Source organism: Diceros bicornis, chromosome 1 (genome assembly GCF_020826845.1).
Source record: "Diceros bicornis minor isolate mBicDic1 chromosome 1, mDicBic1.mat.cur, whole genome shotgun sequence".
NCBI classification, from domain to species: domain Eukaryota; kingdom Metazoa; phylum Chordata; class Mammalia; order Perissodactyla; family Rhinocerotidae; genus Diceros; species Diceros bicornis.
The window spans coordinates 90086099-90111530 of NC_080740.1; the positions used below are offsets into that span (position 1 = coordinate 90086099).

At 56.1% G+C, this 25432-nt stretch overlaps 2 protein-coding genes across 9 annotated transcripts in view; one reads left to right on the plus strand and one right to left on the minus strand.

Moving 5' to 3' along the window:
• UNC5A (unc-5 netrin receptor A) overlaps positions 1–7133 on the plus strand; it is a 62754-nt gene extending 55621 nt beyond the window's left edge. Inside the window, exons 8-15 of the mRNA XM_058546566.1 lie at positions 67–369; positions 3597–3684; positions 3926–4094; positions 4255–4488; positions 4576–4725; positions 4805–4969; positions 5569–5747; positions 5971–7133. Of these exons, the coding sequence (XP_058402549.1) occupies positions 67–369; positions 3597–3684; positions 3926–4094; positions 4255–4488; positions 4576–4725; positions 4805–4969; positions 5569–5747; positions 5971–6136 (1454 nt within the window). The 3' untranslated portion in view covers positions 6137–7133. The remainder of the gene's footprint in view (positions 1–66; positions 370–3596; positions 3685–3925; positions 4095–4254; positions 4489–4575; positions 4726–4804; positions 4970–5568; positions 5748–5970) is intronic.
• Positions 7104–24463, minus strand: HK3 (hexokinase 3). 8 transcript variants are annotated; one of them, XM_058546505.1, is made up of 19 exons: positions 24341–24461; positions 21130–21251; positions 16747–16909; positions 16398–16552; positions 16192–16311; positions 16006–16101; positions 15135–15234; positions 14870–15053; positions 14228–14383; positions 13842–14075; positions 13176–13471; positions 13019–13098; positions 12736–12855; positions 10195–10290; positions 9919–10018; positions 8149–8332; positions 7897–8052; positions 7516–7749; positions 7104–7436 (listed from the first exon to the last, which is right to left on the minus strand). In XM_058546505.1, exons 2-19 carry the CDS (start codon positions 21223–21225, stop codon positions 7292–7294), a joined length of 2715 nt encoding a protein of 904 aa, XP_058402488.1. In that variant the 5' UTR covers positions 21226–21251; positions 24341–24461; the 3' UTR covers positions 7104–7291. The 8 variants fall into 8 exon arrangements, with proteins under 8 accessions (XP_058402488.1, XP_058402497.1, XP_058402470.1 ...); XM_058546514.1 differs by having other exon boundaries at positions 13019–13074; positions 24341–24460; XM_058546487.1 differs by having other exon boundaries at positions 12935–13098; positions 24341–24459.
• Positions 24464–25432: the final 969 nt, after the last annotated feature.

Consider the following 25432-nt stretch of genomic DNA (forward strand, 5'->3'; position numbering starts at 1 on the left):
AAACGCCAAGGGCTGCCTGGATGGGGCTGCCCCAGTGCCACTCCTTGAGTCTTTTTATCCTTGCAGACAATCCCCATCTGCTCACCATCCAGCCAGACCTCAGCACCACCACCACCACCTACCAGGGCAGTCTGTGTCCCCGGCAGGAGGGGCCCAGCCCCAAGTTCCAGCTCACCAACGGGCACCTGCTCAGCCCGCTGGGTGGTGGCCGCCACACACTGCACCACAGCTCACCCACCTCTGAGGCTGAGGACTTCGTCTCCCGCCTCTCCACCCAGAACTACTTTCGCTCCCTGCCCCGCGGCACCAGCAACATGGCCTATGGGACCTTCAACTTCCTCGGGGGCCGGCTGATGATCCCTAATACAGGTGGGAAGGGCCCCAGAGTGCCCCAGGGAGCTCTAAGGAGCCAGGCTGGTCTCTGTGCCCCTCCTGGAGGAGGACGGGACAGCCCTGATGGCCTCCTGTGCTGCTCGGCCTCACCCGAGTGCCGAGCCAGGCCAGCAAGGAAAGGGGAGCGAGTTTTGGAGAGGATCCAGTCATCACTGGCAGTGGGGCCAGCGCTGAGGCCGTGGTCGGAGCTTGTCTCCCTTCCGTTGCCTGAGGGCACAGGCCTACTGTCTGTTCCGTTAAACAGCTGGCCAGCCTGTATGTGCTGGACTCTGCTGGGCCCTGGGCCCAGTGGGAGGGCAGGTGCTGGTCCTGAGATGCTGGCGAACTAGAGGAGAGAAAGGAGAGGACAAATGCCTGGACAGGGGGCCCCTCCACCCACCACCTCACGGAAATGCCTCCAACAGCCTCCCCAAGTCACCTTTTTTTTTTTTTTTAACAATAGGAACTATTAAGTTTTATTTATTTATTTATTTTTTGTGAGGAAGATCAGCCCTGAGCTAACATCCATGCTAATCCTCCTCTTTTTGCTGAGGAAGACTGGCTCTGAGCTAACATCTATTGCCAATCCTTTTTATTTTTTCCCCAAAGCCCCAGTAGATAGTTGTGTGTCATAGTTGCACATCCTTCCAGTTGCTGTATGTGGGACGCGGCCTCAGCATGGCCGGAGAAGCAGTGCATCGGTGCGCCCGGGATCCGAACCCAGGCCACCAGTAGCGGAGTTTGCACACTTAACTGCTAAGCCACGTGGCCGGCCCCCCAAGTCACCTTGATAGAGAATCCATGGACCCTTTCCAAGGTCATCTTTTGAGAAAGCACCGCAGCCTCTAGCATGGGTGGCCACGCTCACCCTGAAATTCTCTATTTCCTCAGCTTAGATGACCCCGCGTGCCCCTGATGTTCTTGCCCCTCTCCAGCTGCTCCTGCTGCCTGCCCCCTAAATGGAGGCGTTCCTCAGAGCTCCATCCCGGCGCCCTGTCCATGAACCATCTTGCCCACTCCATGGCTTTAATCGCCATGTCTGTGCAGATCACTCCCACTCCTCTGTCCCCAGCCGCAGTTCTCTTAGGCGACAGAATCGTACACCCAGCTGCCTCCTGGGCAGCTCCATCTGGATGTCTCACAGCACCTCAGATTAATCATGCCTAAAACAGCACTGTCTCCCACCCTCCCCCAGAACCTCCTGCTTCCCGGCTTTCCTCACCTCAGGGACAGCGCAGTTGAGTTGCTCAAGCCAGAAACTGGGGGTCACCTTGACCTCCTTCTCTTCCTCACTTGCCCGCTCACCTCCACACCAGCTTCAGTCACACACCAGGTCCCGCCGTTCTTCCTCCTCAAATGCTCCTGCTCCCTCCAGCCTCTCGGCTTCTCCACTAACTCTTGTGGCCCAGGCTACCACACTTACCTCCCGTCTGGTTCACGGCTCCAAGCATTCACCAAATGAAGCCAGACTTGATCATGTCCCTCCTCTGCTCAAGGTCTTTCGGGGGCTCCTGCTGCCCCCCCACAAAGGCCACAATGACCCATTCCCTGCTGGCCGCCTGCAATGGCCTTTTCCCTCCCATGCACGCTTCTACATGTGGCAGCCATGATGGGCTCTCAGCCTCCCAAACACACTGTGCTGCCCTTTGCACGCACGGGCCCTCAGCCCCATCCACTGGCTCTGCTGCTACTTCTCCTTCAGGTCTTGGCCTGGCAGCTCTCCCTCTGCCTTGTGTCTCCCTCTGTGAGTGGTATGGTGATATTCCCCTCACAGGGCTATGGGGATTAGGAGATGAGATGGTCCATGCCAACCTCTTAGAAAGGGGCAGGCACACCATGGTTGTTCAGTGACCATCGACCCTGCGTTCCTCTGGCAGGGTGGGTGGGTTGCTCCTCCTCCCCGCTCTCCCTCAGCCCCCAGCATCCTTTGCTGCCATCCACTTGTCTTTCTCCCCATGAGGCCAAGTGCTTCCTGAGAGCAGGGCCCGTGGTTTTCCCTCAGCTTCCAGAGTACTCGGCATTCACATTCATTGAATGCATATGCGAGCGTATGTACCTCCACCACAGAGAGCATTCACGCTCAGATCTCAGACTGTCACCAACACTGGCAGCCGATACCAGGAGGTAGCTTGGGCTAGTGAAGGGGGAAGTAGTTGTAAATATGCCATCTCTGGCTTCCTTCTCCTGGGCTTCAGTTCCTGGGAAGTACTGATATTCCAGCCAGCCCACCTCAGAGTTGCCCACTCTAGAGAGCATGCATATGCCCTTGGACTTGGTGGGATAACCAGAGAATTTCTTCCCCTTTCCCTGTCACGAGCCTGAGAGGCCCCTCCTGATATAGGGGTTCCCTGTCCTAAAAGGGCAGGAAGATGGGACAGGACCACTCCCTGTTGTCCCCAGAGTAGCTGCCCAGTCCCTGTCCTTGCCATATCCTGCCCCACTGCCTCTGCCCTGGAACCACTCCTCCCTCAGCAGACACTTTCTGATGCTGCCTCTGCAAGGTGCTGGAGCAGTGGTGAATCAGCTAAAGAGGAGGACACATGTGCAATGGCTCCCAGACCAAAGAGAGCTATCGAAGCGGGCAAAGTTGTTAAAGGTCCTGGCCCCACCTGCAGGGGGCCACTGCCCAGCAGGGAGCAGAGTCCCCCCAAGGTGGGGTGCCCACCAGAGTTGGCTGGGCCAATGGAGAGGGGAGGAGCTCAAGCAGGTCAGGAGGATAGGGCACCCAGGGAGAAGTGTGCTCAGGGCAGTGATTCCAGAATGGCTGAGTATGCAGCACTGTTTGGGCTGAAGATGCTGCTGGAAAGGCCACTGGGGCCAGAGGCAAAGGGCCTCAAATGCCAGGCCAGGGAGCTGGACTTTATCCTGGAGGCAGGGAAGGTTTTAAGCAGGGAGTGCCTGGTCCCACCAAGTGCCTTTTGGGTAATGGGGGAGGTAGGCACAGCATACCTGGCTCCCTTGGTTCCAGAGTTTTCTGTGCCCATGCTAACTAGGCATGCTTTTCCCCCCTGGATTCCCTCAGCTGCTCTTGGGGTCACCACGACTCAGCTTCCTGCCTGTGTGGGTGGTTGGACATCCTGGCAGTCCCTGTGGCACCTCTGTCCCCAGGCCAGGCTGACATCAGTCAGTCCTCAAAGGGAGGCTCGTGGAGGGGCTGGCCGAGGGGCGTGTTTGGTGTCTTTGCAGACCTGGTAAGCCCCGGCCCTCCTCCCGCTTTGTCACAGGGATCAGCCTTCTCATCCCGCCGGACGCCATACCCCGAGGAAAGATCTACGAGATCTACCTCACACTGCACAAGCCGGAGGACGTGAGGTGTGGGCGTGGGCCCTGCTGCTGGGCTGGGCGGGTCCTGCCCCCTGCCTCCAGTCACTGTGATGCCCCTGCCCGCCCACTGTCGGCCCTCATCCTGCCTGGCCTGAGGGAGGACAGGGGAAGAGCTGCCCCTTAGCTCCACCCAGTTCTGTGGCCCTGACCCCAGAGTGCCACTGCCTGCCCCAGTCCCAGGACGGTCCACTGATTCCTTTCTTTCCCCACCCGTGTTTCCCCACTTGAGGTTGCCCCTAGCCGGCTGTCAGACCCTGCTGAGTCCCATCGTTAGCTGCGGGCCCCCCGGAGTCCTGCTCACTCGGCCCGTCATCCTCACCATGGACCACTGTGGGGAACCCAGCCCCGACAGCTGGAGCCTGCGCCTCAAAAAGCAGTCCTGCGAGGGCAGCTGGGAGGTGAGCAGGAACAGCCCCCAGCCCGCCCACCCGAATGCGGGGCTCCAAGTGGAGCTTGGGCTTCCCTCCTGGCTCTGGAGCCATGCCCCGCTCCCCAGTCTCTGGCCACTCCTCAGAGCTACTGTTGGCCTTGAGCTGACCCATCGGGCCCTGCCCGCAGGACGTGCTACACCTGGGCGAGGAGGCGCCCTCCCACCTCTACTACTGCCAGCTGGAGGCTGGTGCCTGCTACGTCTTCACCGAGCAGCTAGGCCGCTTCGCCCTGGTGGGAGAGGCCCTCAGCGTGGCGGCATCCAAGCGCCTCAAGCTGCTTCTGTTTGCCCCCGTGGCCTGTACCTCCCTCGAGTACAACATCCGAGTCTACTGCCTGCATGACACCCATGACGCACTCAAGGTACCACCTGCCCCCACGGGCCCGGGTCGGGGGTAGGCAGTGCAGAGGGGCCCTCCCAGGCTCGGCTGACCACCTGGAGTGCTGCAGGAGGTGGTGCAGCTGGAGAAGCAGCTGGGAGGACAGCTGATCCAGGAGCCTCGCGTCCTGCACTTCAAGGACAGTTACCACAACCTGCGCCTATCCGTCCATGACGTGCCCAGCTCCCTGTGGAAGAGCAAGCTCCTTGTCAGCTACCAGGTGAGGCCCCTCAACGTGCCTGGAGCTGGGCACACCTGCCGCCGAGTACACCTGACCCCACCTCTGTGCCCCCCCGCAGGAGATCCCCTTTTACCACATTTGGAACGGCACACAGCAGTACCTGCACTGCACCTTCACCCTGGAGCGCGTCAGCCCCAGCACCAGTGACCTGGCCTGCAAGGTGTGGGTGTGGCAGGTGGAGGGCGATGGGCAGAGCTTCAACATCAACTTCAACATCACAAAGGTGGGCAGGAGGGGGCTTCAGCACTGCTGTAACGTGCTCCCCTCTGGGCCCACCCTGCCACCAAGCCCACCTCCTCCAGAAACCACTTGGCACCTTCCTCCAAGCCTCCCCGGGGAGGGAGGTGCAGATGCAAACACAGACAGATGCAATCGGACTTGGGATGGGGGTTGAAGAGGATGTAGGAGCAGCAGGAGGGGAAGCCGAGCCGGCCTGGGGACCCTGGGGGGCTTCCTTGAGGAGGGACTTTGTACTTGGCCTCTAAGGATGAGTCAGAGTTAGAAGAACAGCAGCGAGGGACAGGGCGTTTCTGGCAGCACTGAGTTCTGAGTGGTCACCAGAGGTGTCTTTGGGGAGGGGTGGTGGGAGGGAAGGAGGAGAATGAGGTCAGTTGGCTCCTCTGCTCACTGGCTGTGTGACTTTGGGCAGGTCACTGCCCCTCTGAGCTCCAATGAGCAGGTTCCTGACACACCAGGGGAGCCTGGGAAGCACCAGTGCCCACGCCAGCCCCACGCTCTGGGCTCTGGGGGGGTCTGGGAGGTGGCAGTGGGCTTGGGCTGGGGAAAGTTCTAACAGACACCTCCACCCCTCCCTGCCCCCAGGACACAAGATTTGCTGAGCTGCTGGCTCTGGAGAGTGAAGGGGGGGTCCCAGCCCTAGTGGGCCCTAGTGCCTTCAAGATCCCCTTCCTCATTCGGCAGAAGATCATTACCAGCCTGGACCCACCCTGTAGCCGCGGTGCCGACTGGCGGACTCTGGCCCAGAAACTCCACCTGGACAGGTGGGTGAGAGATGGGCAGGGAGGGACTTCACAGGCCACCTACAGTCCAACCTGGGTGGGTAGGATAGGTGGGGTGGACAGGACACCCTGTGGGGCTTATGCCCCAGCTGCTAGCAGCCTGGGTGTCCAGTGTGCTTGGCTGAGGGGAAGCCCTGCCCTTGGGTGGACTGGGGGGCAGGAGCCAGCAGCCCGCTGACAGGCTCTCCTCCACTCCCCTTCACAGCCATCTCAGCTTCTTTGCCTGCAAGCCCAGCCCCACAGCCATGATCCTCAACCTGTGGGAGGCCCGGCACTTCCCCAACGGCAACCTCAGCCAGCTGGCTGCAGCAGTGGCGGGACTGGGCCAGCCAGATGCTGGTCTCTTCACGGTGTCAGAGGCCGAGTGCTGAGGCCAAGCAGGCCCACAATGCCTACACTCTCACCAGCTTTGGCAGCCACCAGGGACAGACAGAAGCCGGACAGGGCCCCTTCCCCCACACTGGGGAGAGATGTGCGGACAGGCCTCCTCCTGGTGGATGCTGTCTCCTAACACTGGCCCTTGTGTAGTGCCCTGCCCACACTCCCACCCCTCCATGGCCTGCCTGGCCAGCCTGGCTGGCACTGTCACCTGCTATGACTGTGCCCCGGCCCCCAGGGTCCAGGGTAGACAGTGCCCATCTGAGTGTGTGTGTGTATGTACGTGTGATGCTACCTCTCCTCCTGCCCCTGGCCAGGGGCCGCATGCACATGAGCATGCACGCACACACTGGGCTCGGGGCGTGGCTCCCAGAGCGCCTGCCTGTGCTGGACCTTATGCAAACATTTCTGTGCCTGCTGGGTAGGGGCACATCTGAGGGGCCTGGCTCCAAGCCTGCGGGACCGAGGGCCATAGCCAGACGGGGGGCGGCCCCTGGATTCAGGCACATGACCCACACACAGGAGGCATGTGCCTACGCATGTCTTGTGTGCTCATCTCACACATCCCCCACACACACACATCTCACGCTGTACACCCAGAGGTCACTCACGTCTCTCACGCCCGGTGTCAGTCCACATCTGCCTCTCACATGCTGCCCTTCTCCCACCCACCCAGGGGCACCCAACAGCTCCTCCTTGATCCCACCCCTGCCCCCAGCCATGAGGAGCCCTGCCCCATGGGGCGTGTGAATATGCAACGGGAGTCCCGGGCTGGACAATGGCGAGTGTGCGTGCCGTGGCGTGCCCGTTCCTGGGGCTGGCCAGTGCCCCTGTGTGGGGCCTGCTGTGTGAAGCTCATGCCCTGACTCTGTCTTAAGTGCATTTGCGCACTTACACTTGGCCTTATGTACACAGCCTTGCCCGGCCGTCGGGGCGCGTAGGGATTTTAGCGGACGTGAATGTAAATAAATTATATATATATATTGCTAACCCGAGTGCTACTTCTGTCAGGGAAAGCCAGGGGTACAGGCCAGCGACCACAGAGGGGTAACCCACGGCTGTTCTGGGAGTCCTGGGTGGCTGGGCCTGGCTAGGAGATAGATGGGGCCTGGGCTCTGGTCCAGCAAGGCTGGTTCCTGGAGACTTCTTCAGACACAGGCTGTCTGGGCAAGGCGGCAGGCAACGGCGGTGACCAGGGCTGCACCTTTGCCGGACCCATCCTCCGACTGCAAGAAGGTGACGACACAACGAGGAGCCAGTTCCCGCACTGTGGCTGCCACTAGGCTGGAGAAACTGAGGGGAGGGCCTAAGGTGAGGCCAGCCAGGCCCCACCTGGCCATGCCTCCCTGCCCGGGCTGGCACCCAGACTCACTGGGGGTGCAGCTTGTAGAGGGTCCCATCCACCCCCACGGACACGGTCAGCTCCTCCAGACCCCGGTTTTCACGAATCTTCTCCACCACAGCAGCCACACCTGCCCCACAGAGCTGGGCAGCCCGCTGGGACACAGCCTGGCACACCTCCAGGACCATCAGGGCGTCATCTGAGGTCAGGGGCAGCCCCAGATCCTCCAGGATGGCTCGGACCTGCCGCAGGGCCAGGCTGTCACTGGGGACAGGAAGGAATAGAACACAGACAGGGTCCTGCATTAGCTCCCCCTCTCTCATAACTCCTCCTCCCACCAACCAGCTTCCACTCAAAGTAGACAGATAGACTCCTTTGGGAGGTGGAGGGAGGTAATTCAGGCCCTAGCACCTTTCAATCTCAGAGAGAAACTTGGTCTTGAAGATGTCCCTGGTCTGAAGGCACTGGGTCTGCTGGCCCCGGAAGAGAACTCCAAGGCTGGTCAAATGCAGGAGGATGTGGCGGACGATCTCCCCCAGGTACATGCCACTGATCATCTTCTCAAACCTGCATGAAAGCATGTGTGCCCACAGGGCAGGAGACCCCACCGGCTATCACAAGCACCAGCCACCACCAGCCACCCCTGCCCAGCCCAGCCCACACCTCTGCTTGCCAGGGTTGATGGATGCCTGGTCCACACGTGCATCAAAGCAGGTGCTGAGCACACCCAGAGAGCCATCATCCCCAAAGGCGCCCCACTCCATGTTGATGCACATGTGGCCTGAGTCCCCGGCCACGCCCGCCACATTCCGGAGCTCCTCCATGTAACAGGCATTCGTGCCAGTTCCTGCGGAAAGGCCAGAAAGGGTGGGAGCCATTTACTAACACAGACAAGACGCCTCTGAGTCCTCCCACTGAAATGGCAAAAATTCGGCTCATTCTCTACCTCTCCATCTCCCCATGCTCAAGACCTGTCCCAGGTCCTGGTCTTCCTTCCTTCCTGACATTCCTTCTACAGACCCTGCCAGCACCAAGCCCATTGGGCCTCGACCATTTCCCCTACCAGCACTACCATCAGTGCGTCTCCCATGCTACCCCAGGGCCTTCCTAAAATGTCCATTAGTCATGTCATTCCCCTGGGAGATGTGTGACAGCCCCCAGTGTCTGCAGGTGAAAGACCCAAGCTCCCTGTACAGCCTTCCAGATCTTTAGTCAGACTAGCAGGTGCTGGGCCAGGAGCTGGGGACATAGAAGGGAATCAGACACGAGGATCACGGAGCCCCACAGTGGCCAGAGGTTGGGCAATGAGCAGCCAACTCTGATATTGCCTATATGTGCCCAAATAGAAGCTCAAAGAAGAGCATTATGGGAGCCCTGAGCACAGGTGACTCTTCCTGCCTAGAGGGTCAGGAAAAGCTACAGAGAGACAGTGATATTTGGATTTGACCTTGAAGCCAAGAAGCACAGAAAGGAAAGGCATTCCAGGCAGAGGGGATACCCTGGGTAAGGCAACTCATTCCTCTCCCCAGCACACGGTCAGCTCTAGGCAGGTGGTCTCCTTGTTGGCCTCACCTGGAATTCCTCCCTCCAGTTGTTTATTCACACAGCAGTCTGGGCACGCCTGTCCTGAGTACCTCCCCATAACAGGCTCTATGTTCCAGAAGCTCCCATTCTCACGGGAGGCTACCGCCTCCTCTAAGAGACTGATGCCAACAAGCTGTGGGAGCCCTCCTCCCCCACCTAGCCAAATCCCTTCTTTCAAGGTTTCTTTTCAAGCCCCATGCATGTGGAGACCACCTCCTTTCCAATCTTGGCCTTGTTGCCCTGGCATGTAGAGTGAGATTCGGCTCTCTGACTGCCATATACTGTTCTGGGCTCAAGCCCCACTAAACAGTCAGTTCTGAGAAGGTGAGTATTTCCCCCTTCTTTGTGTGTCTTCCAGTCCCTTCATCCAGCCCCCAGCTGGCCACAGGATAGATGCTTAATAAAGACTGAGAATCTTGGACTACCTGAAGGACCCTCACATCTCATTCTCTGTCCCCCCTGCCCCCACCTTACAACCTTTGAGACAGGCATTACTATATCTCCATCTTAGAGAGGAGGAAACTGAGGTTCTGGTGACTTGCCCAAGGGCATACAGGTGGAAGCGGCAGAACTAGTATTTTCACCCACATCTGTATGACTCCAAAGCTCAGATTCATTTAATAGATGGGCAAATTGAGGCTCAGAGAGCTTAAATGACTGTGAGTCAGTAGCTGAGCTGGGCTGGACACCCAAGCTCCAGATTCCCAGTCCAACAGAGTGTTCCAGGGCCCCACTGGGTCAGATGGGAATGATCCCCAAGGCCAGGGGAACATCTGACCTGAGGAATCAAGAGGAGGCAGTGAATTAGCATCAGGCAGGAAAGGCACAAAAGAGCAGAGCCCTCCTCACCGACAATGAGGCCAACCTCACAATGGGGATCTTCATAGCCACAGGACATCATGGTCCCCACCGTGTCATTGACAATGGCAACCACATTCAGCTCCACTGCCTGCACACAAAAGGATGCTGCTAGTTGCTGGGCAACATGGTTGTCACAGCAACCGGCACTGGACCAGGAGGTCTCCTTCTTAGGAAGGCCCCTTCCTTCTTAGGAAGCAGGAGACCCTTTTGCTCCCCTCGAGGCCTACTGCAGCCCTAAAGCACCCCTGGAGGCAGACTCCTTACCTTCCTGCGCCCAATGGCTTCCCGTAGCAGACACACAACATCCTGGCCCTCACAGTCTGATGCATTGAAACCCTTCGTCCAGTTCAGGAGGATGCCCTGGGGTGGGACCAAGGAGGGGCAGGAAGCTGGAGGCCCCTTGGAATCTCACTTGGTCCCCTCAAAGCCTGCACCCCATCAGGAACATATGATCTCCCCCTCCCCATGCAGGATTCCATGCCCACTCTGCCAGATGGTTGAGGGCCTTGCCCTCTGCCCCCTCCCAACTCCCTAGGAGCCTTTCCGTGTGAAGAAACCTATTCATAACCATCCAACCTATGTCTTCTATTATTAGTGCCAGAATGCTCAGGTGGTCTGAGGGTCTGGCCATTTTAAGACATTTGCCCAGAAGGAATGGCCCTTTGTAATTGGGTTAGGAATGAACAGAGCTGGTAAAATGAGTGCTGTGTGTGAGAAAGGGGAGAACGGAGAAGGCTCAGAGGTCCAAATGACAGCAGAGTCTGCTCTTCCAGAAAGACTAGCAAGAGTCACTTAAAAGGAAAGAATTCTCGGAGTTGGGACAGAGCAGTGTCAATGGGAGATTCACTCATGTTTTCCAGATATGAGTGAAGGACGAATGGGAAAGCCAGAACCCAGACACGCGGGCAGGATGGGCAGGAACAAGACAGACACGTCTTTACTGTGATAAATTGGTCTTAAATTACGGACTTAATGACGGGGGTTTGACTGTGCTTAGGACTGTTCTTTTCCCTTGACTGTGCACTTCCTCTGAGGCAGGGGGAGCAGGAATTACTCCACTGCTGTTAGGAGAAAAGGCCTGCTCTGCCCAAAGTAGGAGCATGAAGAACAGCTCTGGAAATCTTTGGGACAGGAGAGTTTAGAAATATGAACCAACATTTCCTCCAGTAATATTTCCGTTTATCCCTTTCCCCATGTAAAAACAGCTAGAGTGTTCTATGCTCACTGTCTCAAAAACAGACACCAGATAGAGCGAGAGAGTGAATGAGCAGGAGAGCCAGTCTGGGGGAGAGTGGATCATGAGAAACAGCAAAGCTTCCATGCTCCCAGACAAGAGAGAGACCCCCTGGTATGGGGAAGGCGAGGCGGCGGGGAAGTCAGAGCCAGGTTTTGGATGGCTTCCTGAGAAAGGTACCCTCTGCCCTGGGCATGCCCCTTGGGGAAGGGGAGGAGACAGAGGGATTTGGGTGATCTGAGAGCAGAGGTGGCCTCTGCCCTCCTTCCCCACATAACACCCAGGGAGGTGTCAAGACCCAAGAGCAGAAGTGGCAGAGTCCTGACAGCTGGGGCCTGGGCGCCTCCCCAAGTGCCTCGTGTGCCTGCACATTCTGTACATCAAAGGATGCTGTGCAGCGGAGAGGGGCCCCTACCTGGGGAAGGGAGTCCTCAGATTGATTAACATTAAGTTTTCACCCCTCAAACGAATGTGGGTTTAACACAGAAATTAAGTTCAGTTATAGAAAATTAATAGGATCATGTTTCTTGCATGCCTGATCTTACACACTGAGTCCCGCCTGCCTCTCACACCTTACAAAGAATAATCATAAGGTGCCAGCATTGGTGCTGCTTAGCCTGGAGCAGAGCAGACCAGCAGAGACACTGTCAACCGCACCATCCAGAGGACCACGGTGCAGAGCAGAGCCGAGTACAAAGGCAAGTGTCTGAGGGAGGTCGGAGCGAGAGCGAGGGTGAAAACCACACAAAGGCTGGTTGGAATAGAGCAGGTGGAGATTTCAGTGAGCGCAGGTGTGGAAGAAGGCCGTGGGCACCTTCAGGGGCAGTGAGCTCCTCATCACAGGAGGCTTTTCAGCAGAAGTTGAGGGTGTTGAGGAGGAGACTCCTGGGAGCTTGGGCTGGAGGTCTGGGCGGAGCCGTGTCCATGTCAGGCCTCAGGTGCGTGCACTGAGGAGTCTAGCATTCTTGCTGAAGGACCCACGGAGGTGTGTGCTGAGTGGGTACCATGTCTAGACCTGCGCCTGCTGCTCTGCCACCCCAGTCAGACACACAACCCCGAGCCAAGCACTGAGAGGGCCACAAGCAAGGCCAGGAAGGGGAGAGAGTGCAAAGAAACCATGCAACCACAAGCCACTTTGAGAGATGGAACAAACGTTGCTCCCCACAGGTCCCCTACGCTAGTGCGCCAGTGCTGCAGATGAGACAGTCAATTGTCGGCGGGTCAGCTCCCACCTGGGCCTGCACTGCTCCCAAGTGCCCCAGACCTAACCCTGGCCCCACTCTCCTGCCCATTTGCAGCCTCCAGCAGTATCCATGTCCTTCTTCATCCCAGGCCTCTTCACAGCTCTGGATTCTAGGCCACTCCACCACACCCCCTCTCCCTGGGCACACCATGTCTGGGAAAACTGAGGCTGGGTGCAGGCCCAGCTTAGCAGTGCCTCCACTCACCCCTCCACTCAGCCCAGGACACTCAAAGCCCCTCCCCAGCTTCCTGCCCACTCCATGAATGGAATTGGAGGTGAGGGGGAGTCCCTGGGGATGGCTTCTCCTGGCCCTCCCTCCCTCACTCACCTGGTCCAGGCCGAGCTGCCTGCATGGGAAGGAGAAGGTGAAACCCAGGGGGAGGCTCTGCCCACTCAGGCCCTGCTTCTGCTGAAAGTCCACGATGCAGTCCACAATGTGGTCAAAGAGCTGAGGGGTGGAGCAAGTCAGGGAGTGGGCCACCCCTGACCCTTCCCCACTCCTGACATCAGGCCCAGGCTGTGGGTACCTGCTGTCCAGAGCCCTGAGCCACACACTCAGGGATGGAGTAGACCTGGTTGGTGATCTGTACACCTCCTGTAGCCACACGTACCAGGAGGACCCGAAAGTTGGTGCCCCCGAGGTCCAGTGCCAGGAAGTCCCCACGCTCTGTGGGACAGAGACCAGGAAGAGCTGGTGGCTCCACTCCAGCACACACTGTGACCCCTGGGAGCCCATGTCCCAACCCCACACTCAGACCAGGTACTCACCACTGCCATCAGGTGTGGCCCGGACATAAGTGGGCAGCATGCGGAGGGAGGAGGCCTCCCCGCGGAGCCCCTTGGTCATGGCCTCCCGCATCTGTGCCTGCACCGCCGCCAACTGCTCTCGGTTCAGTCGGAACGGCGCCAGGGTCTCCTCCAGCAGGCGCCGGTGAGCAGCCAGACGGGCAGCCACGGCGGTCACCATTGCCACGCCCCGGCCACCCCCATCCAGAGAGGGAATGAAGGAGACATCACATTCAGGGGCCAGGAACATCACTGTCTCCTGCAGGATGCTGAGGAACCTACACAGACACGTATCAGGCCCACCCTGGCTTGGCACCCAGCCCTGGCACCCAGGGCTTCCTGAAGCCCTGGACCCCATCACTTCAAATCAATTCAGTTCTAAATCCATCTGTGCACTAACCATATTCCCAGTGCTCCCAGCGACCCTCTTCCTTGCACACTCGAGGAGAAGCAACTTCTCTCTCTCCTCTGACCTCTTCCCCTCCCCCTCCCAGCCCCTGTCTGGCCTCACTCTACTTGGGTGCCATTTATAACCACTGCCTTGCAACCCACGGAACCAGAGTGCTCTCTGGGTGTATATCACAAACACACGTGTTCCTGCTCACACAGGATCACAGTATCACACAGGATCCTGTATATTCCCAATACCTGGGTTGTCGCTCAAACACTCGGCCTCCGGTGGCCACAGTGATCTGAAGCGTCTGCTGCTCCCGGCTGTGCTGGAGGTGGGAGAGGACGGCAGCCAGGGCAGCTGCACAGAGCTGGGCAGCCCGCATGCACACAGCCGCACACACGTGCTGCACGAGCTCAACGTCTGAGGCCCCTGGGCTCAGGCCCAAGTCCTGCAGGATAGTGTGCACACGGGCTGCCCCAGCCGAGGGGCTGGGGGCAGGCAGGGTGCTGCTTTGGCATTCAGGTATCCCAGAAGCTCCCCAACCCCCCCGAAGCCCCATGGCTACCTGGGGGTCAGAGCATCCTCCCCTCTCCCAAGCCAAGAAGCCCCTTGTCTAAGCCCACTGGCTTTTCCCACTCACTCCTCCATCTCAGCCACATGCTCCAGGAGGATGCTGCCTCGACTCAGCAGGGCAGGGGAGGCGCAGCCACCAAAGAGGACCCCACACTGGGCCAGGTGAGCCAGCACAAGCCGCACCAGCTCACCCAGGTAGAGGCCCCCAATCATCTTCTCAAACCTGCAGGGGGGAAGAGTGGCTGAGCAGAGCCTTTCCAAAGCCCTCAGCCCCTCTGGCCCCTCCAAGAGTCCCCAAAGAGAGGTCATTTTTGGGGGGGTCCCCAGACGAGAGGTTCCAGAAGAAAATGGCCCCCCAGGTGGGTATTTACCCAGATCCTGCTGCCCCCTCCGGCGTAGGTTAGGTTCAGGGGGCACCTGGAAGGTGGCAGGACCCAAAGGAGGGCAGGGGACACTTTGCTCAGCTACCCCCAACCCCCAACTCCTATAAGGACTGATCAGAGGCAGGAATAAGGGAGGGCCAAGCATTGAAAACTCTGGGTTCTAGAACCTTGAGCCCTTCCTTCTTTGAGCCTGGCCAGGTTCCCCCCAGGGAGCAACCTGAAGACCCTCCAATTGAGAGGGGAGGGCCTAAGGGCCAGAGTACAGAGACAGCAGAGGCGGAGGGGAGCAGAGCAGCGATAGGGCCTAGATCAGAAGGTCAGGCCACCTCTGGGCACCGGGATTCAGGGACTCGCGGTCCAGGGCACAGTCGAAGGTGGTCAGCACTGGCCCCAGGGCCCCATCATCGCCGAAGGAGCCCCACTCGACACTGACGCAGACGCGGCCCCGGTCCTCGTCCAGCACTGCCACATGCCGCGCCTCCTCCATGTAACACGCATTGGTGCCAGTGTCTGGCAGGGACGACCCCATCAGGGCCTGCCCACCAGGCAGCTGTGCCCCCTGCCCACCATCACAAATGGCCCGCAGCTCACCTACAACGAGCCCGACCTCACACGGCCCAACCCCTGGCTCGCAGCCCATCATAGTGCCCACCGTGTCATTCACCACGGCAACCACGTCGATGCTGTAGGCCTGGACAATGGAGAGGGCAGAGGTCAGGGCCAGCCTGAGGGGGCAGAGCCAGGAACCTGGGGGATGGGCAGGGCTGGGACCCTGGCTTTGATGGAGACACCCAGAGTCCATGAAACACACATGCCTATACATTTGTGTCACATACACTCTAGGCCCATCCACCCTATAGAGGATCCTATGCCCCTCTTGGCTCCTCCGCCCTCAACTCAGGCCCTGGGGGTCTCAGGGGCTCCCAAACTCAGCCATCACCTCCAGAACACCAGTGCTCCCCACAGGACCAGGACGAGGGTGGCAAGTGCTGCACCTTGAAGACCGTGCTGTAGGCACCTCACTCACTCACCCTCATCCTGGCCTGGCTCCCCGAGCCTACTCCTCCCAGCGCTGACTTCTGCCACTCACACAGCCCCCTGGCAGTTAGTCCAGATGGATCCACCTCTCTCAGGCCTCTAGACTTTTGTATACTTCCCTCTGAAACTAGATCTTCCTCCCCAGCCACAGCTCATGCACCTGGCAAACTCCTCCCTCAAGTCTCTGCTCAAGTCTCAGTGTGCCCTCCTCAGTGCTCCAAGAGTCATCGGAACCACCTCCTCAACTGGGATGGTCTTATTGGAATGCTTTCCCCACTACCTGGGAGGTCCTGGAGGACAGGGTCAGGTCTTCTCATCTTTGCTTCCCCCCACAGTCCTAAACATTTATTTGATCTGCCTACATCTGCCAGGCCCAGGCCAAGGCCCCGTGGGCAGCCCTCCCATCGCTCTTGCCTCTACTTACCCCCTGCCTCTGGATGGCGTCTCGCAGCAACTGGACCACATCCTGGCCTTCCACACCACTGCACCTAAAACCTTTGGTCCAGGAAATGAGGGTGCTCTGGGGGGAAAAAAGCCAGGTCACTCCTCCAATGGCCTTCATGGGGCTTCAGCCCCTCTATCCACTGTCCCTGTGCACACTCTGCCTCACCCTGTCCAGGCCTGTCTGGTGACAAGGGAAGGAGAAGCTGAACCCAAGTTGCAGATTCTGATTGCCCACAGGGAGGGCATCCAGGAACTCAGACAGGCAGCAAGCGGCAAAGTCAAAGAGCTGTGGGACAGATGTGGGGCTCAGTTCTGCCCACCGGAGCCCCAGCTGCCCAGCTGGGCCCCCGAGACTGGGCAGTTAGCGCTCACCTGCTGACCAGGACCCAGCATCACCTCTTGGGGGATCACAAACTCCTGGCTCCGGGGCTCCATCCTGTGCCCCTCAGTGCCAGTCAGGGTCACCCACAGAATGCGCAGTGAGGCCCCTGTGGCCCCCAGCTCCAGCACCAAGAAGTCTCCTTGCTCTGGGGAAAAGCAGGCCGCAGAAAGGCATGCACCTGGTGAGACCAAGCCCTCTGCCTCCCAGAAACATCCCCAAGGCCTGCAAAGTCTCATTAAGGGACCTTAGAGATGGAGACAGGGATAAGGAACTGCCCTCTCCTCCAGATCAGAATCCTCTCCCCAGGCCTGGCCACCCATCTTAGTCTATGTCACCCACCAGTGCCATGTGGGGTGGACCCCACGTATGTGGGCAGCATCCGGACAGCAGAGGCAGGGCTGACCTGCCCCCCCAGCGCCTGCTCCATGGAGCTCAGGAGGCTAGCCTGGATCTGCCGCAGCTGTGCGCCTGTCACCTTGAACTGTCGCAGACACTCCTGCACCTAAGGAGAAACAGGCCAACATCTGGGCGGGAGCCCTGTTGGCCTAGCTAGGTTCCTCGACTTCAACCAGGACAGGCCAGCCGTGCCCAGCTCACACCTCCCCTCACCAGTCTAGACCAGCAGCCCCCCTCGGCTTCCCCAGGGGCTGGCCTGAGCCCTCGCTGAGCCTTGCTGGTCTCCCCAGCACCTGCCCAGCCGTACTTCTTGCCTCCTCACACACCTAACTCTCTTGACCTCATAGCCTGCACTCAGCTCCTGCATCCTCAAAAGGCTCCTTTCTGGAGGGAAGACCCACACACTTCCTTCTCCTGCTCCATTCCCTCGTGGCTCCTTCTTTGAATTCAGGGTTTGGTGAGGCCTCTCTCCTGTCACACCATAACTGACGTCTCTCTGGCTCCCCAGTACCCAGAGCCAAACTGCTCAGTGAGTTGTGGTTGAATGAGCAAATGAACGAACAAATGTGTGAACACACTTCAAGTTCAGGCACTTCTCTCTCCTGACCCACTGGATCTGGAGCCTGAGCAAGCCCAGCCCAGGAGAATTTGGAGACCACACCTCAAGAGGACAGTCCTCCCGCCAGGTGGCTTTCCTTCCCACAGACATCAGCTAAGGCCCTCCTACACACACAGCACTATTCTCAGCATATGCTGCACAACTGGCTGAGGCCTGCTCTTGTGGAGCTCAGAGTCCAGTGTAGGGGACAGAAAATCAGCAAATAAACATATAATATGGTTCCGGTACTAATGGTAGCTATCAAAAGAAAAAAAAAGACAGGCATAGAAGTCCGAGAGTGACCAGGGGAGGAAGAGGCATTTTTGGATATTGGTCAGGGAAGGTCTCCCTGCAGAGGTGACTAAATGAAGGAAGGGAAGGAGTCATTTGAAGATCTGGGGGAAGAGCATAAAGGGATTTCCTTCAGAGCAAGGGGATGGATTTAAGGGAAGGCTGGGCTGGGGTGGATCAGAGAGAAGGGAGGGGTGAACAGGCAGGGCATAGGACAGAGGATAGGACACCCCAGATTCTTCTCCACCAGAAGCCTGAGTTAGAGGATTTTAAGAAGAGCCCCCATGCCTCATCTCTGTGTGGAAACCTCCCCCAGACAACACTTTGGCCTGTCCTTTCAAGAGGTTCCAGCTCCCTGGGTTGGTTGGAGGGTACCACGACTCCCTTCTCCCAGGTTCAGCCTTTCCCGGGCCCCCACCACCTGTTGCACCGGAATTCCATTCCTACGACCCACTGCCCCCAACTGGACCCATATCTATGAAGTAACCACTCAGGCACCTGGTTGAGGAGCAGGGAGAGCCAGGGAGGAGAGGCTGCCCACTAAGGGAGATGGGAGTGACTCAGTGCCCCCCTGCTTTAGGAAGAGAATGGGAAACAGATCCCTAAGGAGGCAAATGATCCTAACTAGAGTACCAGATGTTCAGTTCCGTGTTTACGTTACAGCAGATGCTTCCAGCAGCCATGCGCACTAGGAGAGGTTATTCCTGTGTTACAAATGAGGAAACTGAGGTTCAGAGAAGGACAGTTATCTGCCTAACCCAAGCAGCTATTAAGGGGCAGGGTGGTATTCGAACCCAGATCTGACAGCAAAGATGTTTCCACATAAATGTGGAGACTTATAAAAACTAGCAATTTCACCTGAAAAGAATCCAAAGCTGATGAAGTTTGCAGCGAAGAAACCCCATAGGATCTAGTGTGAGAAAACTTACGCCTGAGTCCTCGCCCTGCCATTTCCTGGCTGTATGGCCCTGGGCAAATCAAACCTCTCTCTGAGGTGACAAGAGCCACCTCTTGTGCAAAACCAAAAGAATAATAATACTCAGAGGGCCCCCAAGCTCCCAATGCCAGGGGCCATGCCTTGTTCATGGCTGTATCTCAGGGCCACACAGAGTGGCTGGCTCGAGGCACGCACTCAGGAAGGATTTGTTGACTGAGTGGTCATGGGGGCATAAAGATTAAAGGCGATAACGTACGTGAAAGTGTAAAGTGCTGTTCAGATGTGAAGGGTGTTTTATTACTGCTTAATGACAACAGCAGAGTTGTGGAGAAGTCGATGGCTTGGCCAGATGGATCTATTTCCTCCTCTTCCTCTCGAGTGTAGTGAGAGGTACAAGAGGAGTGACTAAGAGATGGCAGAAGCTGCAAGAAAAGACAGGAGGACTTCCCTGGCCAATTCTGGGGGGCACGCAGCAGCCAGGAGAAGCTACTGGAGTCTTCCCCTCAACCTCCCCCAGTGGGCAGACCCCTCAGCCAGGAGGGCAAGGAGCAAAGCATTAGAGAGAGGGTGAATCCAATACGGCGTCAATGCTGGCTCCTTTGACCAACTTGCTGTGTCAGTTGGTCTGGGCCCATCACCTCACCTCTGAGCGGGTTTTCTCCTCTAGCAGGAACAAAAATAGCACCCACTTCTCAAAGATGTTGTGAGGACTGAGAAGACAGCAGATGTGAAGGAGTGGAACAGTGGCTGGCCTATAGGACATGCTCAATGAAACAAGGGTTCCCTTTCCTCAGAGCATGAGAGACAACCAGCCTGGAGAGCTTGATTCCATGCCCTCTCTGGTGACAAAAAGAGACCTTGGGGAAGGGGCGAGGAAGGGACTTTGAGATGGGACGGGGCTCTGACCACATATAGTTAACTAACCTTTTCAGATCACTGTGGGAAAGGGAGCCCAGGGTGAGGCCTGTGGTACTAAGAGGGGGCCCAAGGCCAGAGGAAGTTGGCATTCCAGTGAAGGTCCCCCAAAGCCAAAGGGAATTGTCTTTAAACCGCAGGTATGTGCGGGCCGGCCCCGTGGCTTAGCGGTTAAGTGCGCGCACTCCGCTACTGGCGGCCCGGGGTTCGGATCCCGGGCGCGCACCAACGCACCGCTTCTCCGGCCATGCTGAGGCCGCATCCCACATACAGCAACTAGAAGGATGTGTAGAAGGATGTGCAACTATGACATACAACTATCTACTGGGGCTTTGGGGGGGGGGGAAGGAGGAGGATTGGCAATAGATGTTAGCTCAGAGCTGGTCTTCCTCAGCAAAAAGAGGTGGATTAGCATGGATGTTAGCTCACGGCTGATCTTCCCCACAAAATAAATAAATAAATAAATAAAAATAAATAAACTGCATGTACGTGCAATGGAGCCAGCAGGGCAGATGTGGGACCAGTGCAGGAGACTTAGGAGGGAGGGGCACAAAGTGAGAGAGGAGACAGTGGCAGGCCCTAGAACCAGCCCCGGCCAGGCAGGCCCTGTAGCCCAGTCATTGCTCACTTCTGTGGCCTAGCTATGGGTTGCACACAGAGGAAATGCTTACAGCAGGGTCTGGGGCAGAGGTTGGACAAGGGCGAAGTGGGAGCATAAAGTGCAGTGAGGGGGTGACATCCCCACAGTTTGGGCAACAAGCCAAGTCCAGCAGATGTCAGAATGAGCAGGGAAACTAAAGAAACTGCAGAGAACAGTTCGAGAACCCTTTCACGGATGCCTCCTCTGAGCAGGTCCTTTATCTCTATTAGCTCACTTAATCCTCCAGGGGGTGGGAGGATTAGATTTTATTTTCCTCCATTTTTCTGATGAGGAAACAAAGACTAAGAGATATGAAATGACTTACACAAGTGTTTCCTGCTCGAGGGTGTGGTATGCAAAGGGCTTCTAAATCTTGGTCAAGACTACATGAAAAAGAGAACTCACTCTGAGCTAACCTGAGGCATGCAGACTATGCTGCATAATAACCTCCAGGTTGAGGTGGGCACTGAAATCATCTCTGTGTGCCTGACTGCAGCGGCTATGTTGAGGGGAGGGAGACGTGCAGGAGTGACGAGAGATGTAGGGAAAGAAGGGCCTCAAGAACACAGCTTTCTACCAGAAAGCCCTGAGAGTCCTTTCTAGACGGCATCCACCCATTTGGGGCAGGGGCGGTGCCTGTGTGGCAAGGTGGCAAAAGCAATATGTTTGGAGATAAAACATCTCAGCTCAAGCTCCTGTCATGCCTTAAACTCAAGTCATTTCACTTCTCTAAGTCCCCTCTTTCTCAGCTGAAAAATAAGGAGGCGATCCCTGCCTTGCTGTTGTGTGGAGCCTCGAAAGAGAGGTTACCAGATCAGATATGAAAGACTCGGTAAACTGGACAGGGCTGCACGAGTGTAAGCCCATGCCCCATGGCATCTTCAGCTGATCCTGCTCTTGACAGCCTTGAACAGGCATGAGACGGGAATCTAGTGCTGAACTTACCAGCTCAGAGCTGTCTGAGGGGCAGGGCAAGCTCTCCTGGGGGTAGCAGGGGGCTCCCTCCCCTTGTTGCAACCCTACAGGCCCAATGGAGTCCATGTGGTTCCACAATGAGGGGTGGCCACCTATGGGAAGAAAAGGACAGCCCGGGTGAACCACGTATTCTACAGGCCCTCGGAGGCTATGACCTAGACCCTCAACCTTCTTCCTTCTGAAGGGGACCAGGAAGGAAGCTGTGGGCAGAGCTCAGAACCTCTGACCATTATACAACCTTCAGTAATCAACCAGAAGGCCTTCGTTTTCCAGAAGCATGTGTAAGGAGAAAGCACTGGGAAAGCTGATTTCTAATCCCAATGCCATTCATTCATTCTGTCCTTCATTCACATTTACCAGTTCCTGATGCCCACTGTGCTGGATGCTGGGGTACAGATGAAGCAGACCTAGACCCCACCCCCAGGGACCTCACAGCCTTATCAACAATCACAGTACATTGACACAGGCGTGATAGAGACAGACATGCTGCTGAGCTTGCAAGTTCAGGGACGTTCTAGAGGTTGGGAACAAACGGTGTGACGCAAGAAGGGGCCAAAGACCTGCTGGAGAAGCAGGCAGGCTGGACTATGGATGGCCATTGTGCCAAGATAAGGTGCACGAATTTCATCCTGAAGGGAGACGTGCATGGGGTGGATCTGTGCTTCAGAAAGGGGTTCCACTAATGGCATGATTTTGGGCAAGTCATTTATGACTTCTTTGAATTTCAATTTCTTCATCTTACTGTAAAACAGGAGGAAATAATATCTATCTTCACAAGGTTGTTATGAGAATTAAATGAAATAACACCTGAGAAAATGCTTTGGGAAATTTAATGTGCTACACAAACATCAGCTCATGGGTGGGTTTTGGAAGGTACAGTGATGCAGAACTGAAAGAGTTCTGTGCTCAGAGTCGAGGACCCAGCTCTCCACAAAGCAGCCGCACCAGGTCTCTCAATCTCGAGGCCTAATTTTCTTCATTTGCCAAATGCAGACCAACAGATGTCAAAGCGCTGTATGGGGGCAAACGAGATGATGAAAGCAAAAGAAGCTTGCTCAGAAGGTGCCTTCAGATTTATTTAGCTAAATCTGAATTGAAACTCTATGAACTTCAATTTCCTCTTCTCTAACAGGACAAGAATTCAGTTCTTGTGAAGATTTAAGGAGTTAATGGTTCTGAAAGTCCTTTGCACACTGTAAAGGACTGTAGAATTGTCAGGTATTTTGCTCACTCAAGCTAGAGGTGATATTGCTGTTCCAGGAAGTTCCCAAGGGAGCCTTCAATGATTCAGGTGTCCTCCAAGGGTGGAGGAAAAGGGAAATGCAATAGAGGGCCCAAGATGGGCAGAAGGCATCTGTCCACTGAATCACTTCACCTCACTTCCTGTAACAGCAAAACTTCGGGAAACATACCTTCCCAAGCCTGCAGCCTCTCCCCACCTTTCACTCCCGCCACAGCCGTTTTTACCTTCCCCGTGGCCACCTATGATCTCCTGACTGCCGAATCCCAGACTCCCAGTCTCCACCCTTACTACCCTCTCTCAAGCATGCAAAGCCATGAGCCATTCTCCTGGCAGCAAAGTTCTATTGTCCCTTCGCTTCAACAGCCAGTCTCTGCTGGGCGTCCTTCCTGAGTCTCTTATAGTCTTCATAATCCTTCTCTCTTCTCCCCTTAGACAATGGGACTCCCAGGTTTCTGGCCATAGCTCTCTCCTGCACACTCCCTCCTTACCTCACTCATCCCCAAGGTTTGATTAAAACCTCTGTGTGAGGGCTCCCAAATCAACCCGTCCTGAGCCAAATCCCAAATTCCAGTGGTCTGTTAGACATCACTCTCCAGATGCTGGAGAGGCTCCTCAAACTCAATAGTCAAAGCCACATTCACTTTCTCCTTCACTTCTCCCCAAGAAATTCTTCTCTTGTCCTCCAGCTTAGTTGCTCTCTCACAGCTATCCAGTTTGCCTGTATACATCCCTGACCCTCTCCTCCTCTATGCAATCAGTTCTCAGGCTGAAAAAGCTGAGAAGAGAAAGAGCTCTCTGGTGCGTCCCTGCCTTCCGGTTCCCACTGCCACTGCCCTAGACCTTCCTGTCATCTGATTATTCCAACAGCCTCCTGACTGATACTTCTGCTCCAATCTGTCCACCTCCCTGCCCCGCCAGCTCCCAACATGTCACCAGAGTGACTGTGCAAAAATAGATTTTATCATGTCATTCCTCAGCTCTATCTCCCCTAAGAAAGGAAGAAAAGCTTCACATTGTAATGGCTCTCACTGCAGAAAAAAAAGTCCAAAACTCTTTATCGTGGCATTGCAGGTCCCTCACACTGTCCTCTCCTGCTACTACCCTTCATACTCTGACCACATTGACTACAAGCTTCGCCCTCTCTCCTGCTGTCCAGGCTTCATTCAGTGTTCCCTGAGTCTGGAACCACCATGTCTCAGTCATCTTTGCATCTTCAGCCCAGCACAGGGTTTGGCATGGGTAGGTAATAATACAGCTTTGTAAAATTGGGGGTGGAGGGGATTTCTTATTTGGAAAACCAAGAAATCAGTTTCTAACAGATCTCCCCAAAGTCACATATATGTACACTCAGTTTCCAAATCTGTCAAATGGCAATGTTAGTTCCACATACATTACAGGTCTGTTTCAAGGATAAAATAGGGTAACTGAGGCACTTACCTTTGGAAAGGCCCAAGGGCTACAGACATGGTGAGCCTTCACTCTCCTTTCGAGGTCCAGCTAGCTCATTCATTCATTCATTCACTCACTCTTCTATTCCACATTTATTCAGCACTTCTACATGCCAGAGACTGTGAAGCTTCCCCCAAGAAGCCCCCGTATTTACATCCCAGGAAACGTATTCATGTCTGCCTCTTCCAGCTGAGAGTCCCTGTGGGGAGGGGCACGTCTCCCACATCACTAGATCCCCAGAACCCAGCACAGGGTCTGCACACATGTGAATAACTGTTGGCCTCTTGGCTTAACTCAGCTGAATCAGCTACATGGATTGAGCCTTCCTTCTGAAAGGTATCCCAGGGAACGCTGCTAAGGATGAGAGCCACCACTGAGGACCAGCTGGCTTAGTCTTTCTAGCCTCTGCTCCTCCAGCATGGGCCAAGAAGGAGAGATGAGGGCAAGGGGCTGGGGCTCAGGCAGGCAGGAATTAGAGGAGGCTCATACCTGGGAGAAGCTGCAGTTGGTCACTCTCCTCAGGCCCAAGCTCTTCTCAATCAATGTGAGGCATCCCACTGACCTGGTTTGTACCCAAAAATGAAATTCATGGGTGACTTGAGTTATAAGGTCCACAAGCCCCACCCTCTTCCTCAGCCACCACTTATTAGAAACGAGCTAATTCAGGAAGTGGCACTTCCGTCTGAGTCTGCCCTAAGAGGAGCCTGGGGTAAGCAGAGCCATGGTGCAAACTTAAGCAAGATGACCGCAGGAAGTTGAAGCCCTAAACTGGGTCACGGACCCTGGGACATCCCCTCGGAGCTCTGTCCATTTTACAAACACTCACAGTCTGAGTTTTGAGGTGGTGGCTCACCCCTGGAAAGGAGCTGGAGAAATACACAGTACAACAGGCAATTCTCCAAAATGTGGTAGTACTAATGAGCAAGAGGCCATGTGGGAACACAAGAGACTAACTCTCTCCAGAATAGGCAGGGCAAGTTGAGGAAGCTGAGCCTTGAAGGAAGAACGGCAGTATGCTGGCAGAGGCAGTCCTTGACAAAGAAAGAGCATGTACAAAATCATGGAGCACAGCCACCTTCATGGAATGGGGTGCAGCTCCAAGGGCCTAAAGAGGATACATGTAGATGGGGATATATAGTGGGAGAGGTGGCAGCCAAGACTGTGGAGTCTAGCCTGTACTCTGTAGGCCAAGGGGGGAGGGCAGATTCACACTCTGGGTCTTCTCTACCGAAATGGGGAGGGGAATCTCAGGCTGCAGTGGAGCCATTGGCCACGAAGCTGGTTTTCCCCCTGAACTAGTCTTGAACACACAGAACCTTGGGGTATCACTGTGCCCCCAGCTATGGTCTGAATATTTGTGTTCCCCCAAAATTCTTATGTTGAAAATTTAATCCCCAAGGTGATGATATTAGGAGGTAGGGCCTTTGGGAGCTGATAAGGTCATAAGGGCAGAGCCCTAATAAATGGGATTAGTGCCCTCATAAAAGAGGCCCAGAGAGCCCCATGTCCCTTCTGCCATGTGAGGATATGAGAAGTTGGCAGTCTGAGACCTAGAAGAGGGGCCTCACCTGACCACGCTGG

Coding starts and splice junctions, on each gene's coding strand:
- HK3 (XM_058546487.1), bottom strand. CDS start 21,225: ATGGACTCCATTGGGCCTGTAGGGTTGCAACAAGGGGAGGGAGCCCCC. Junction 13,472..13,841: donor GTGTTTGAGCGACAACCCAG/GTATTGGGAATA, acceptor GTGTCTGTGTAG/GTTCCTCAGCATCCTGCAGG. Junction 8,333..9,918: donor TGAGGTTGGCCTCATTGTCG/GTGAGGAGGGCT, acceptor GCCTTTCCGCAG/GAACTGGCACGAATGCCTGT.